General features: G+C 34.3%; 3 protein-coding genes across 4 annotated transcripts; all 3 read left to right on the top strand.

The window, feature by feature from the left end:
• Nucleotides 1–463: 463 nt before the first annotated feature.
• Nucleotides 464–1,704, top strand: LOC122316291 (NAC domain-containing protein 86-like). Its single transcript, XM_043132823.1, has 2 exons — nucleotides 464–904; nucleotides 1,279–1,704. The coding sequence occupies exons 1-2, from the start codon at nucleotides 464–466 to the stop codon at nucleotides 1,702–1,704; spliced, it is 867 nt and encodes a 288-aa protein (XP_042988757.1).
• A 2,323-nt stretch (nucleotides 1,705–4,027) lies between these two features.
• LOC122316290 (NAC domain-containing protein 37-like) lies at nucleotides 4,028–5,873 on the top strand. Its single transcript, XM_043132822.1, has 2 exons — nucleotides 4,028–4,450; nucleotides 5,604–5,873. The coding sequence occupies exons 1-2, from the start codon at nucleotides 4,028–4,030 to the stop codon at nucleotides 5,871–5,873; spliced, it is 693 nt and encodes a 230-aa protein (XP_042988756.1).
• Nucleotides 5,874–8,079: 2,206 nt separating this feature from the next.
• Nucleotides 8,080–13,792, top strand: LOC122315984 (E3 ubiquitin-protein ligase MIEL1-like). 2 transcript variants are annotated; one of them, XR_006244211.1, is made up of 13 exons: nucleotides 8,080–8,323; nucleotides 8,445–8,532; nucleotides 8,673–8,729; nucleotides 8,873–8,905; nucleotides 9,002–9,079; nucleotides 9,189–9,232; nucleotides 9,350–9,390; nucleotides 10,335–10,417; nucleotides 10,495–10,586; nucleotides 10,691–10,760; nucleotides 10,933–11,017; nucleotides 12,600–12,638; nucleotides 13,510–13,691. XR_006244211.1 is itself a non-coding variant. In XM_043132374.1 (12 exons), the coding sequence occupies exons 1-12, from the start codon at nucleotides 8,256–8,258 to the stop codon at nucleotides 13,627–13,629; spliced, it is 813 nt and encodes a 270-aa protein (XP_042988308.1). In that variant the 5' UTR covers nucleotides 8,085–8,255; the 3' UTR covers nucleotides 13,630–13,792. The 2 variants fall into 2 exon arrangements, 1 of the variants encoding a protein (XP_042988308.1); XM_043132374.1 differs by lacking the exon at nucleotides 10,933–11,017 and having other exon boundaries at nucleotides 8,085–8,323; nucleotides 13,510–13,792.
• The last annotated feature ends 959 nt before the right edge of the window (nucleotides 13,793–14,751 follow it).

Raw genomic sequence — 14,751 nt, 5'->3', positions numbered from 1 at the left:
TACATGCATGTTGAGATATAGGTATCTACATGCATGCATGACTCTATATCTCCAGAAAATGTAGAGAATTAAATATTCAAATCAATTCTGTTTATATTCCTTAAATTCATGTTTTATTTCAATTTTCTATTTTGTAAAACTTTGGCTTAATTACGGGATGAGGACTGACTGGCCATGAAGCCCCTATGAACTCCTGGTAGGAAAAGAAGTCCGATGCCGATATATCACCTCTAAATTGTATATCAAGTACAGTTTTAATATTCATATATTCGTATCAGAATCTATCTCTATCTCAAGTACGATTATCTTTAAGTACAGTTTTAACATGATTACTCTTCTTCTTAATTTCTATGTTTGTTCTGATCTCTACTCTCTCTCTCGCTATATGTATATATAACCTTCAGATCTCAGCGAATTAATTAATTAACTTTGGTGGTTTCTACCCGTATTTCCGAGCATCGACATGAGAGGCGGTAGGATCCTAAAACCTGGCTCCGGTGGGCAAGAAATACTCCTCTACCACCTTCAGAACAGAATAATTTCCGGCATACCAAACCCTGAAATCGGCGAATGCGACTTATACGGTGAAAAGGAGCCATGGGAGATATGGGATCAGGGGTCCAATAAAAACCTGCAGGAAGACCTTCTCGTGTTCACCAAGTTGAAGAAGAAGACGGCCAAGGCCTCACGTGTGGACCGCACGATCGGGACGGGATCGTGGAAAGCCGAGGACGTCGGCGTCGAAATATACTGGAGAGAAAATAGCATTCTTGACGGGATGGCGACGACGCTCTTTGGGATGAAAAAAAGGTTTCACTATGAGGGTCGAAGCAGCTCCGTCGATGATGATCGTCTGCACTGGATCATGTACGAGTACAGCCTTGATGCCGACCACCATGCACAAGTAAATAGACTAAATTAACTTTTAATTGCTCCATTATTATAAACTCTTTTTTCATCCTTTTTTCCTCTTACGATAATAATTTTCGATATTTTATGTTCGTATCTTAGACGTCGATCGTGTACATATATGATGATTAATGATCACTAATATATATATATATATATGTATGTACATATATCTTGACCAGTTATAGTTCTGTTCTTGTTACAATGCTTTCCAATCAAATCGTAGCAGACAATCTCCGATCAATTGTATCTTTCGTTGCTGTTTTATCATCTTTTTTGGATTTTTATCAAGGAAAACTACACTCGGTGATTGCTGGTATATATTCTGGACAGCCCATAACTTAGATATTCTCTATATATCTATTGCAGTGCCAAGACTATGTTATCTGCCGAATGAAAAGGATAGATGATTCAGGAAAGAAGAGCAAATCACGGAAACGGGAAAGCACAGAGATCATGGAGAAAGGTAAGGAAATTTATAAAAGAAATCACGGAGAAGTTGCACAAGTCAACAATATTGGTATTGGAAGTACTACTGCAATGAAAGCAGCAGCCGAACCGGCCGGAGTAAATTCATCGGAATCACGGATGGGGAATTTTAGCTGCAGTCATATTGTAACTATGAGAAATACCAATGAATTACTGATGGACATAAAATCATTTGGTGAAGAGCTAACTGGAAATCATCAAGCAGATCAAACTATGGAGGAGCCAGATGATCAGATTGAGATGATTGATACCAAGCGTTTTGTTGACGTTTGGAACGTTAATGGGTGTGAACTGCTCAAAAAATAATAAATATTGGGACTTTTTTAATTTTTAATTTTTTTTGCCCTCTTTATGTGCAAATTCATGGGAATTGGACGTACAATTAATTATGATTATGAATATTGTGTATGAAGCAGGTCAGAATGTATCAAAGTCATCTAACTGTTTTTTAGAGCACTTAGCCTACGTAACCGGCCATTTGGGAACTGCTCATGCCCATATAATATTTTTAAAAAATTTAACATTAAAATCATATTATTTTTAAAAGAGAAATTCTATTTGCGCTCTCTAAATACAGATTGCATGTGCAAACCTTATATTAAATGAAAAAAAAAATCATTTTAAAAGAGATATTTTGATAATTTTAAAAATAAAATTATCTAAATCTACATTACAGTCTCTAAATAGAGATTGTACGTAGCATTACTTTAAAGGAGGAAATATTTTTTCCTTCTTTACGTACCCTCATTCATCAATAAAACTTTTAAGACTGTAAATAGAATTTTTTTTTTTTTTTTTAATCCTTGAAATTAAAAATTACTATTTCAAAAGTAGAATTATTTTTGTCGAGCTTGTATCGTACTCATGATCACTAATGAAATACTTGTAACAACTGGCATGCATTAGTACTCATTCAAGTTAATTAATTGATTCCAATTATGAGATAATTATCGGATTTGGAAAAGCTATATATGTGACCACAATTAATATAGTTCACTTAATTAATTTGCAATGAGGCATATATATTAATGAAAAATTAACATTATAAAAATAAAAAAAATAAAAAGAAAAAAGAAAAGAAAAGAAGAAGATAAATTGCTGCATGCATGTTGATTAGGTAAAAATATATGTTCTAAAGTTTCCTTGTAATCTTTCTCATGTGTTATTTTCTTCTAATGTGACAAATTATGTGAAATACTAAATTCTCAAATGATTAAACTCATTTCAACTCAAAACATATTTACACGTGAAATCTACGATATTTTTTTCAACTCAACACATTTTTAGACGCGGGGATCCATAACTTTTTTCAACTCACTACTATTTATATATGACTCAATTCAGCTCAACATCTAAACGAAATCTTAATTTAAGCCACATGCTGATGTATCATTGACTGATTGGCCATGTAAGTCCTAGTAGTACTATAGGTAATGCTAAAAAATAAACTTACTGTTATTTTTTAGTTTTTTGTACCTCGCTCTCTCTTCGAGTAAACTTCCGCAAAAACCTTTCCACCGCTCCACCCAGTATTTGTTATTGTTCACCGGAGGAGGGTGTTGGTGCTTTGGCTCCACCCACCTCCCCTCCTTGCGGCCACGACACTGTCCATTTCCGTTTATTTATGTCTTTTTCTAGTTGGTTTTTATGTATCTTTCCATTAATACCATCATTTCCCGATCTACTGCCTTCCGATGATCAAAGGTCAACACGCGTCCCTTCAGCAACTTCCCTAGGTGCCTATCATCCTATTAGTGAAAGAAATTCGCTTTTTTGTACGGTAAATATGACTCGCGTGCGGCTTATGCCTCGAGTGAGATCCACGTGCCGTCGTGTTTTGGGGAGTTTTATGCAATCACAAGAGACAGTTTTGGGAATAGCGCCTTCAGATCTTCCAGATCTGATTGCTTTTCTCTCTCCAGTTGTGACGCATGGCCTACACGCGCTACCATCGCCAATTTTGGCCCTTCGCCAATAATTCGATATATTGTTTGGTTGATATGCTATGTTCCAACTTTTCCTAATCTAAGATTGAGTGAAAGTGGATGTGATAGTTCCTTCCAGCCTGTCCAGACTAACACGTTGCAGTACACCCCTCTGTACTATGGCTTCCAACTGTAGTTTTATAATCTGTTCATCAGACTATGCTAAAACAATCATTAAGCGGACCCCCCTTGTGGGAATTGGGTGAGGGTCATTTGTTTGGTTCTGATCACCCCTTTTATTTTTTCTTTTTTGTGTTGTAAAGTGTGTTGGCTTTGAAAAGATTGTAGGAGACTCCCACCCCATCAAACTTATATCTTGTATCCGTTAGTTTATCTATAAAAGTCCTAATAGTACCATTCCTAATGTCAAGGGATCAAGATTTTCTATATATATATATATATATATTAACTCAGGCAATATTTAAAGAATTAGTTTAATCCAACGTAAAATTCTAAAAATACTTTTATTAAAAAATTATAAAAAAAAATCTAGCTACGCTTATTACCATTTAATTAATGATCTGAATTATCTTTAATTGCAAGTGTAGTTCAGTAGTGTCAATAAATAGTCTCCTAGTTTCTACTTTTTCCTCTCTTTAAAACTAATCTCATAGAATTAGAATGCTGGTGATTTCTACCTAGATATGGACTCGATCGGGCTCCATGACACGAGCGAGCAAGAAATACTCCACCACCTTTACAACAAAGCAACCGGCCGGCCGGCAGGTCTTATCATCGGCGAATGCGATCTTTTCGGGGAAAAGGAGCCTTGGGAGATATGGGATCAGGAGTACTCCTACGACGGCCAGCAGGAAGACCTTCTCGTCTTCACAAAGTCGAAGAAGAAGGCCGCCGGGGGCTCACGTTTGGACCGCAGGATCGGGACCGGAACTTGGATAAGCGATGACACCGGCTTCTTTATTTATTGGAAAGACGAGAGTAACCGGATGACGCTCACCGGGATGAGACAGAAATTTCACTACGTGGGTCGAAGCAGCTCGGTGGAAGATGGGCGCTGGATCATGTACGAGTATAGCCTCGATAAATCCATACCCGTCCATGCAGACGTACGTAAACAAACTAAATTACCGCGCGCTCCGTGATTAACTTCTTGATCTTTTAATTTCTTTCTTTTTACGATTTTCATTTTCCAATGTTTTATATTCGTATTTCACACCTATATTATTATTATTAATTTATATAGCAGATTATCAATCTTTTTCAATTTCTTTTTCACCTTTCATCGATTCCGTATTACATGCAAGAAAATATTTCTTGATATTCATTTCTTTCAATTAGAAAAGATGATTCATAATTCCTGGATCAATCATACACACACACACACACAGGATTCCTGCTAAAATTTCTGTACCTATTTTTTGTCTCGCGCGTGTAAGTTTTCTAAAAAACATGCATGGACACAAAATTAGGAGTAATTTACGAGAGAAGAATTGAAGCATGGTACTGACGTATCTATGTAAGATTAGCTCACCGATTATTTTTTTCAGTTCTTTATAATGATAACCTTCAAAGCTAGCTTGCTGATAATATGTATCATGATTCATAACCGACCAGCTGGTATATATAGGTTCATAGAGTTTGATACCTTTTAAATAAAGCTGACACTGAGATGCTGCATTGTTAAGATGGGAATCCCACATTGTCTGTGGACAAAAATCTGGGCATGTTTATAATTAATGTTGGAGCAAACCTCTTTCTTTAAACTGGTTTAATGATATGATCAGTCAGATTCATGAATTTTTTTATGGTATCAAAGCCTGTTACAGAATGAATAGGGGCTTACACTATTTTTCCTGTGACAAGAACAAAAAAAAAAATACTGATCTACACGTGAGGGAGGGTGCTAAGACGGGAATCTCACATTACTTGTGAACAAAAATTTAGGTATGTATAAGATTAGAGTAAACATCTCTCTTTGAACTAATTTTATGAAATGAGTTAAGTTCATAAATTTCTTCATGCATGCATGTATATTTAATGGATTCATCATATATATATATATATATATATATATATCTAGCCGACATTAATCTCCGATCAATCTGTACGTACGTTTCTTTTGATGTTATTGTATTAATATTATCTTCTTAATTAGATTTTCATCGTATACATGAAGTACTAATTCGCATACAATGATTGCTGCATGGTATGCAATACTTGACACATGAGTCCCTAATATAAATATTCCATCTATTCCAGTGTCAAAACTATGTCGTTTGTCGAATTATAAAGACAGATTTAACAGGCCGAAAGAAGAGGCCGAAATTACAAAATGTTAAGCTGTCTGACAATGATGTGATTGGAACTCTGAGAGAGAGTCATGAATTGACAGATGCAGAATCGTTCACTCGAGAGTTAACTAGAGATCAATCAGAAACTATGCAGGAGCCACAGATTGAGATGATTTATACCAGGCGTTTTGTTGACGTTTGGAACGTGAATGGGTGTGAACTACTAAAAGATCGGTAAATGTAGCTCTTTTTTTTTTTTTTTTTTTTTTTTTTTTTTGTGCAAGTTCATGGGAGTCTGAAAAATATTGTTTATGAATATTGGTGTGTAATGAGAATTTGTTAGTTGTGGTGCGCGGATGGATACGTTAATAAGAGAAATATATAGGCTATATATTTAATTCTCTTTTATACATTATTAATCCAGTTTCCATGCAAGAACTAGTGGCTGTCTAAACAAGTAACGACAGCAACGTAGCTATATAAAGGGTCGATTATGATTGATGCTAATAGAAATATTGTTTTCCAGGAGATCATCATATCTATTTTATCAAAAAGCAAATTAAGGTGATCAGAAAGACGTCAAATAGTTGAGCAATTAGCTGTGGAATTCGGATCCTAAAAAGTTTATGCTTGAATACTTTTAAACCTTAAAAACTGTACAGAAATTAATAGACCCGTGAAATTAATGGATTAAATTTATAATTCCCAGAACAGAAATATTCTAACTATAAATAGATTATATAAAAATAATCTCGCAAATTGAAGTGGTTTCATTTGATTAGTCAAATTGTAAAATTACTTTTATTGTAAAGTGAATTTAACAGATTACATAAAGACATGTCAATTTAATTTGTATGATTTTTTTTTGTGTAATCTCTTTATGACTATAGCAGTCATCTTCCCAAAATGATACACTATTCATATTTCTATCTAATGAGACAATTGGACATTGATTAATTTAGGTGTGATTTGGATATGTATTAAATTGAGATAAAATGAATTGAGATGAAAGTTGAATAAAACATTATTAGAATATTAATTTTTTAATATTATTATTATTCTAGAATTTGAAAAAATTATATTATTTATTATATTTTATGTAAAAATTTAAAAAAATAATAATAATAAAATAAAATGAGATCATAAAATACTTCTTGTATCCTAAATGGGTGCACCGGTGGCATCCTTCACTAGTACCCCCCGGTGCTCTTGACCTCTTGTCTAGCTGCCCATCCCTGCCGATTGGACGAGTGGATATTTTCAACCCATTGTCCAGTTCAAACCTTAAGCGGCGTTAAGCCTTTTTACGAAGAAAGTTGTAATTTGATAAAATATTATTATGATATTATTTTTATAATATTATTTTTATTTTAAAATTTGAAAATGTTGAGTTGTTTTTTTTTTAGTTTAAAAAAATTATAATAATTATTTTAAATAGAATAAAATAAGATGAGATGGTTTATGAAAATAACAAAGCCTAAATCTTCATATCTACACCCTTATTATAGATCTTCACTTTCAAATTCCAAATTGTAGAGCAAATCTCAACTATGCAGACCCGACTGTCCAACTGCAACAGAAAAAAAAAAAAAAATTCATATATCTAAGCCTGCACAAATGATCTCCTTGTCTGTGGCCACGGCTAGCTCGTTGGTGGAGGAGAATAATAATAATTTAAAAAAAAAACATAATAAGAGAAGAAGTAGGAGAAGATGAGAAGAGATGAAGAGAAAGAAGATGAGGAGGAGGAGAAGATGATCGAGAGGTTATAAAAGACTGAGCTTATAATATCTAATTTTAATATAATAAAATATAAATTAATATATTTAATATTTTTTTAAAATTTCAATAAAATAAATTTTTATTGAAAATATTTAAATAAAATTTTTTAAATTTATATTTAATACAATAATTTAAAATGAGAAATTTTGATAATTTAAAATAACTTTTGAATTCTGACCCAATTTGACAAATCTCAATGCATGCAAAATGCATCTCTGAAAAGTTTTTATCTAAATAACTGCCCATCCTACTAACTAATTTGCATAAAACTCAATAGAAATCATGTATCCATAAAAGTAATTATTCTTGAACAAAAGTTTTCAAATGATACAATTTATATAAAATTTTAATAATATACTTGTATAAGTTTCTACATGCTAGAACTTCCTATTTAATATTTAAACATTACTCTACTAATACGACATATGTTTAAATTTTTATGAATATAATGATTAATATATATAACTTATATTAAAGTATTTACAAAATTTATATTGATTAAGTTGATAAAAGTATAATGATTAAACGAGAGAAAATAAAATAAAACACTTTCTATTTTAAATGAGTTCTAAATATGTTTTACTTTTGCGACCTATAAAGATCTTATATATTGTATATCATGTTGTGTAATTGAATTATGCGCATTATTAATAATATCGTTTATTTTTTTAAAAAAAAAAAAAACCTTATGCAAATTCGCGCGAAGGCAAGCAGGCAACCTGGGGAGAGGAGGGTGGAAAACAGACCGCTGAGCTCGGCAACCAAAACTCCTTTTTGCGATTTCTCTTCATTTCATTACCAACCGAAACTTTTGTAATTTCGGCCTTAGCCATCGCCAATGGAAGAGAAAGACTCAGCTGCGAGTCCTGGGACCAAAGCTAAGGATTTTGGAAAATTGAAACACGGGTAAATTTGATCAAAACCCTTTAGTTTCTTTGTTTTTTACCTCGCTTTTTGTACTGTTTTCTTTTTTGGTTTTTGGGGGATTATTGATGCTGTGGAAGCGCGCGCGTGTTTTGGGGGTTAGGTGCGAGCACTATCGGAGACGATGCAAGATTCGAGCCCCATGCTGCAACCAGCTTTTCCCCTGCCGCCATTGCCACAACGAGGCCGCGGTCTCTCTCTCTCTCTCTCTGCTTGTACATACATTTCTTTGTCTAATTTTCTAAATGTATATCTTGCGAGTTTTCTCCTAGGGGCGTTTTCACTGCTTAATTTTTTTTTTTTTTTTTTTTTTTTTTGGTGGTGACTTCAGAGCTCCCTGAGCAACCCTAATGATCGTCATGAGTTGGTCAGGCAAGATGTCAAGCAAGTGGGTTCAATTGCCAACTCTGTCTCTCTTTCATATAAACAGAGAATATTTGACACGTCTATTTGTATGTCAGTTTGTTGTTTATTTATGATGGGGTTGATTTTTCTTTTTAACGAAAATGGTTTTGGAATTTGAGGTTTCAGGTTTTATGTTTGATTTGCAATACCGAGCAGCAGGTTTGGCTTTTCGTTTGGGATGGTATTTCTTCTATTGCTTGTTGAACTTGTTATATTGCTCAAATGGGTTCATTGGATATTTTTTCGTTGTTGCAGGTTGCTCGGGTATGTTCTAACTGTGGTGTGAACATGGGAGAATACTTTTGCGACATGTGCAAATTCTATGATGACGAAGTAAGATGGTTATTAGTTATTTGGTCAAAGTAGACTCAAGTTTCTAAATATTTAAATGGTGTTAATAATGTTCTGCATTAGTTGCTTTGTAATGTTTCTATCTTTGCAGACCGAGAAGGGGCAGTTTCACTGCCAACAATGTGGGATATGTAGGTGAGCATTATGATTAAATTAATCTCATATCTACTATGAATCTATAGTCAGTTTTATTTCTGGACAAACATCTTGTGTTATTTCAATTGTTCTTGTGATATAAGTTTTTCTTTCCAGAGTCGGTGGTCGTGACAACTTCTTTCACTGTAAGAAGTGTGGTATGCAAACTTCTTACCTTTCTGTTCTTTTTATATAGCGGTTTATTAACTTAATATATTGAGTGGGTTTGTTTCCTTTTCTGTTATTTGTTCTTTCATTTTTTTTAATACATGAGATTCTGGTTGTTATTCGTAATATTTGATTATTTTATTGCTGGGTTTCTTTGAAGTTAGAGTGTTATTGTTGATCTATTGATTAAAAACATTTCATATAATGGGGACTGATGGAATTTTAACTATTGAAATTGGCAATCATTCTGGTAATTCAATTAGTTATGCACGGTTTCTCTTGCACAAAAAAAAAACAAAAAAACAAAACAAAAAAAAAAAAAAAAAAAAAAACAAAAAGGAAGAAGAAGAAGTATTTATACACTGTTGGAGAATTGTCATGCCACAATAATTTCACACATCATTACTCATAAAGAAATATATTTTCACACATAATTAAGAAAGCAAAACTATCTTTAATGTTCATTTCAGATAAACAGAGACAGTAGGCAAGGGGATCCTCTTTTTGTTACAAGGGACTCATAGTTCTTAGAAATAACCATTTAGTCTGCCAAATAGGGTGCAGATTTGGAGAAACTTAGGATAGGTAGGGTAAAAAAGTGGGGTTGTAGTCTGCATGAAGGTTTTTTTGATATTTTATATGCTCATTGATTTGCCACTATGACATGAAAATCTTTATTTACTTTTACAATCTGGAGAGGTGAGAGGGATTGGGGCTGAAATGATAATGAGTGAGAGGTAAGAGGGATGAATGATGTGCCAAATTTTCATGTTTGGCACTTTGTTGAATTGTTGGGCTGTTTTCTTTTATCAATGAACGCTTGACTCTCTTTGCTTATATTATACATTAATCTTTGCTTGTATTATACATTAATTTTTATCTGCTATTTTCTGGCTATTAGTTGAATTTTTTATTATTGTGGTATTGAGCACAGGATCTTGCTATCCAGTGAACATTCTTGATAATCACTCATGTGTGGAGAACTCCATGAAGAATTTCTGCCCTGTTTGCTATGAGGTTCATGCTTTGAGTGTCGACTTTTTTTTAAAGTTAAAAGAGTTTCCAGTTCTAACAAGTTGCTTTTATGCTGACAGTATCTTTTTGACTCGATCAAAGCCACCAAAATTTTGAAGTGTGGACACACGATGCATATGGACTGCTTTGATGATATGAAAAAACAGAATATGTTAAGTTTAGCTACTTTTGAAATTATTCATTCACTTCTGTGTTTTTTTATATGTAAAATAATTTTTTTTTTAATTTGTACTATTTGATGGATTTATCAAATAGGTATCGATGTCCTATATGCTCCAAGACAGTGACTGATATGTCTGTTTTCTGGAATATGTTGGATGAGGAGGTATGGGGATTTCTTTATTATATAATTGCCATTAAAACTGAAAAAGTATCTTTCATTTTTCTGTTCATTTGTATTGAGCCTTGTTCGTTACATAAATTTGGTCAACGGTTGACTGTGATTTTAGTTTAGATTCTGCACGCCTGTCCATTGTGGGAATATGTTTCTATGGCAGGTACAAGTTTTAAAGTTCATGTCATATGAAACCACCAAACCACCAGACTCTTAGTTTTGTTGGTGTTGTTATGCACCACTACACGGTATGCTTTGCAATGTTCAATACTTTCTCAGAAAGATTAGAAAAAGGTGATATAAACAAATGTGTATGATTGTATTTGTCCCGAACATAGACAAGATTGTTTTGAAGATTCTTTGTTGATTAAAGATTCATGTTGGACATCTTATATTTTTGGGTTTAACTTTCAGCTGAGTTAAGTTGAGAAGCCTGTTCTCTTTCTTTTTGAGGGTATTGTTATACTATTGTCAGTTTTCTCATTAACACAGGTTGCACCTTCGTGACTTTGTATCTTAGAAAATTATTTCTTCCATACCTACATACTCCCCATGCATGGCCACTATTTCCCAGACATCTCTTGCATCAATTTATTAACAAACACACGAGCCAGAATATCTGGCACCATTTGGGTTTAAGGTTTAGTTTGAGCTGAGTTAAGTTGAGCAGCCAGTTTCACTTTCTTGTTTGGAGTATTGTTATACTATTGACAATTTTGTCATGTACACAGGTTGCACCTCTGTGCAATAGTCTGAGTACAAAGATTTTATTTTTTCTATGGCCACAATACTTGTGCTCTATGTTTTAATTTGGATAATCACTTTGTTTTAATCAATTGTCCTAGCTAATTTCTTAGCTTCTAGGCTCAGAGATTTTTTTCTACTTAAGGGTGCAGACTTATTTAGTGGTATATTTTGGATACGCAGTCTCTGAAATGCAATTTCCCTTTGATAATCCGGCTAAAGATTGCTAATCCCTGCCCAAATCCCACAGAATTGCTTGCTTCTCTAAATGATCCAAAATGTCTCTAAATTATCAGCGGTGCAGATATAAAGAATTCTCCAAAGTTGGCATTTATTTTGAAATGCGCTATTTAGAACAACTGTAAACTGCAATGTTCTCTCTCTCTCTCTCTCTCTCTCTCTGACACACACACAACTGATTGAGAAACTGTGATACCAGATGTTTTCTTAATTAAGTTGGGAGTTAGATTATCCCTGTTCTATAAGAAGGCAAAATGTTGGATTCTAGATTGCATATGAATATCTACACCAATAAAGATTTACTGGGTAAAAGGAAAAGCGATTGCCTTGACCTTGAACATTCCTTTATGGATTAAGTGAGATAGTGTTGAAGCTTTCCTGCTTGGCTAATTTGTTTTCATAAATGACAGGAACCCTGAGTGACATCCTAATTTCTCATTCTCTCTCATTTTAAGATTTGTTATTTAGATTCCATGATCCTATAATGAATCTATCAATCCAAGTTGATGGACATGACTTTTAGAAAAATTAGCTACATCCTGCTAATTTTACTGAGGCTGTATTTAAAATGGGATAGATTTTTGAAAGTCAAAACGAAATAGCCTGCTCTATGTAGCTTGGCTTGTTTACTAGGCTGCTGGTGATAGTCTGGATGCTGTGGGTATGTGTGCCTTTGCTATACTTCTTGTGTATTTGTATGTTTATGTTGAGAAGTATATTATAGTTTATTTACAGTTGATTTAATAAATATTATTTCATAATGTTTTCTGCTTGCGATGACTATTTTCTGTACTTGCTTTTTATACAAAGTGGTTATATTCTTATATGATTATGTACCTCTGATAGATAGAAGCCACGGCCATGCCCGAGGAATACCGATACAAGGTAGTTTCTTCATCCATCCTCTTCTGTCTGTCAGCTTGCTCTTATCCACACAATCTCCATGCCTGTATATTTTATGCATCAATTTCCACGTTAATTTTAGACTCAGTTTGGAGGAAAACCTTATGAAGAGTGTTTTTTAAAGCCCATTAAAAATAATTCAGATTGGTTTGTTATGTGCCTTTTTGGGCTAAGAATTTTGCCATTTGGAACATATATTACACTTTTCCCACCACCGAGGTGGTCTTTGCTTTTCTCATTAATGATCACTACAAGGGTGATCGTGTCAACCATCTTACCCTAGGCCTACTGTTCATTTCTTTTCAGAAGAACAGAGTACGTTAAACTGGAATTCAAAGTAGACACAACTTTGAATCCATGCTCTCCATGCTTAATTTTGAGCATCCATTACACCTCAAAAGGGCAATTAGTGTTATTCAAAGGAAGGGGAGGGGGCTGAGAAAAGCATGTTTGGACCCCTTTTTTCTGAATTTCATTATATATTGCTGTAGAGAAATTTGGAATCTGCATCCATGAATATACTTCCAAAAGGTTTTCCAGGTTGATTATTCTTGTGCCTTGCATTAATATGACATAGAAAAAGGAGTTTGAGTGCATAGAGCACGAAACACACTTCAGTGATCGACGACCTTTGATCACAATGTTACTTGTGTATACTTGTGTGACAATACTCGTTCCTCTTTCTAAAAGAGATGGAAATTTGTGTGATGTTGCTTACCCTATTCCCCTCCATTCCTAATCTGTAATGTACGGAAAGTCAATATGCATAACCTTGTGGCGGATAGTTTGATCTGACTATTTCAAAGCAATTTGGTCTACTAAAAGTATACTGAGTTTCAGGGGCATTTTTCAGGTTTCAATTCTTTGCAATGATTGCAACAATAATGGCGAAGCTTGCTTTCACGTTTTAGGGCACAAGTGCGGTCACTGCAATTCATACAACACTCGCAGGCTTTCAGCACCAGACAATTGATGAGACATCAGCTGACTACATTAGGCTATCATACACCTTAGAACTTTTGACAGATCTACCGATTGTTTCAGTGAAAAATTCCTCTTTAGCAAGTGCTTTTGTTTTATGCAAGTTATACTAAGGCAATGTTATGCTTTGTAATGTTAAAACGGTTTCAAATTCAGGTTTTTCTTTTCCACATGACATACATGAGAGAGAAGTACTACAGTTATAAAAAGACTTCACAAAAGGACATGGTTTCATATAATATTTAAATTTACTTTATAATCTAATGTTAAATTTACTTTATAATAAAAATATTTTTACAATCTAATATTACACATCAAGCCACGTTAGTTTGTAGATTTATTTGAATAAACTCAAGAACAAACAACAATATCAACTAGGTCCTCTCTCATTGGAGGTGAGGTGAGTCTTTGCTTTGCAAAGGGACGTCTCTTGGATGTAGTCTAAAGAGAGTATTAGTTATGGAGGAAGACCTATAAAAGCTATGGGAAGTTCTTACACTAATAGTTAGGAATCTGCCTCAGTGAGGATTGATAATGAGGCTCTAAACCCTCTTGCTAAAAAAGGGAGAAGATGTCTCATTACGATGGTCAATATGGATAGGGTGGTGAATAGAGAGGCGTTTAGAGCGACCATGTCAAAAGTCTGGCGGCCTAAGAGCTGGATCTAGTTTAAGGAGGATGGAGACAATAGGGTGATGGTGGAGTTCCAGTATGAATGGGACAAAACAAAAGTTTTGCATGGGCGGCCTTGATCTTTCGACAGGAGTTTAGTGTGTATTCAAGAGATCGATGGGCTCGTTCCCTTAAAGGATATAGCATTTACCAAGGAGCCTTTCTGGGTTCAAGCTCACAACATGCCAATGGCGTGCATGACAAAGGAAGGGAGAGTTGAACTACTCTCTGGGATGGAGAAGGTGTATGAGGTAGAAATAGATGCAAAGGGCTGTGGTTGGGGGAGTGTACTGAGAGCCAAAGTGGGGGTTGACATCACCATACCATTGATTCAAGGAAGGTTTCTAATAGTTGATAAAATCCGACGTTGGATTCCGTTTAAGTATGCACGCCTCCCTTCCTTTTGTTTTGCTTGTGGTTCGATTAAGCATACTCTATACTG

The sequence above is a fragment of the Carya illinoinensis genome, chromosome 7 (assembly GCF_018687715.1).
Source record: "Carya illinoinensis cultivar Pawnee chromosome 7, C.illinoinensisPawnee_v1, whole genome shotgun sequence".
NCBI classification, from domain to species: domain Eukaryota; kingdom Viridiplantae; phylum Streptophyta; class Magnoliopsida; order Fagales; family Juglandaceae; genus Carya; species Carya illinoinensis.
Note: the sequence above shows the minus strand (reverse complement) of the source record. Positions and strands in the feature narration are given on the sequence as shown.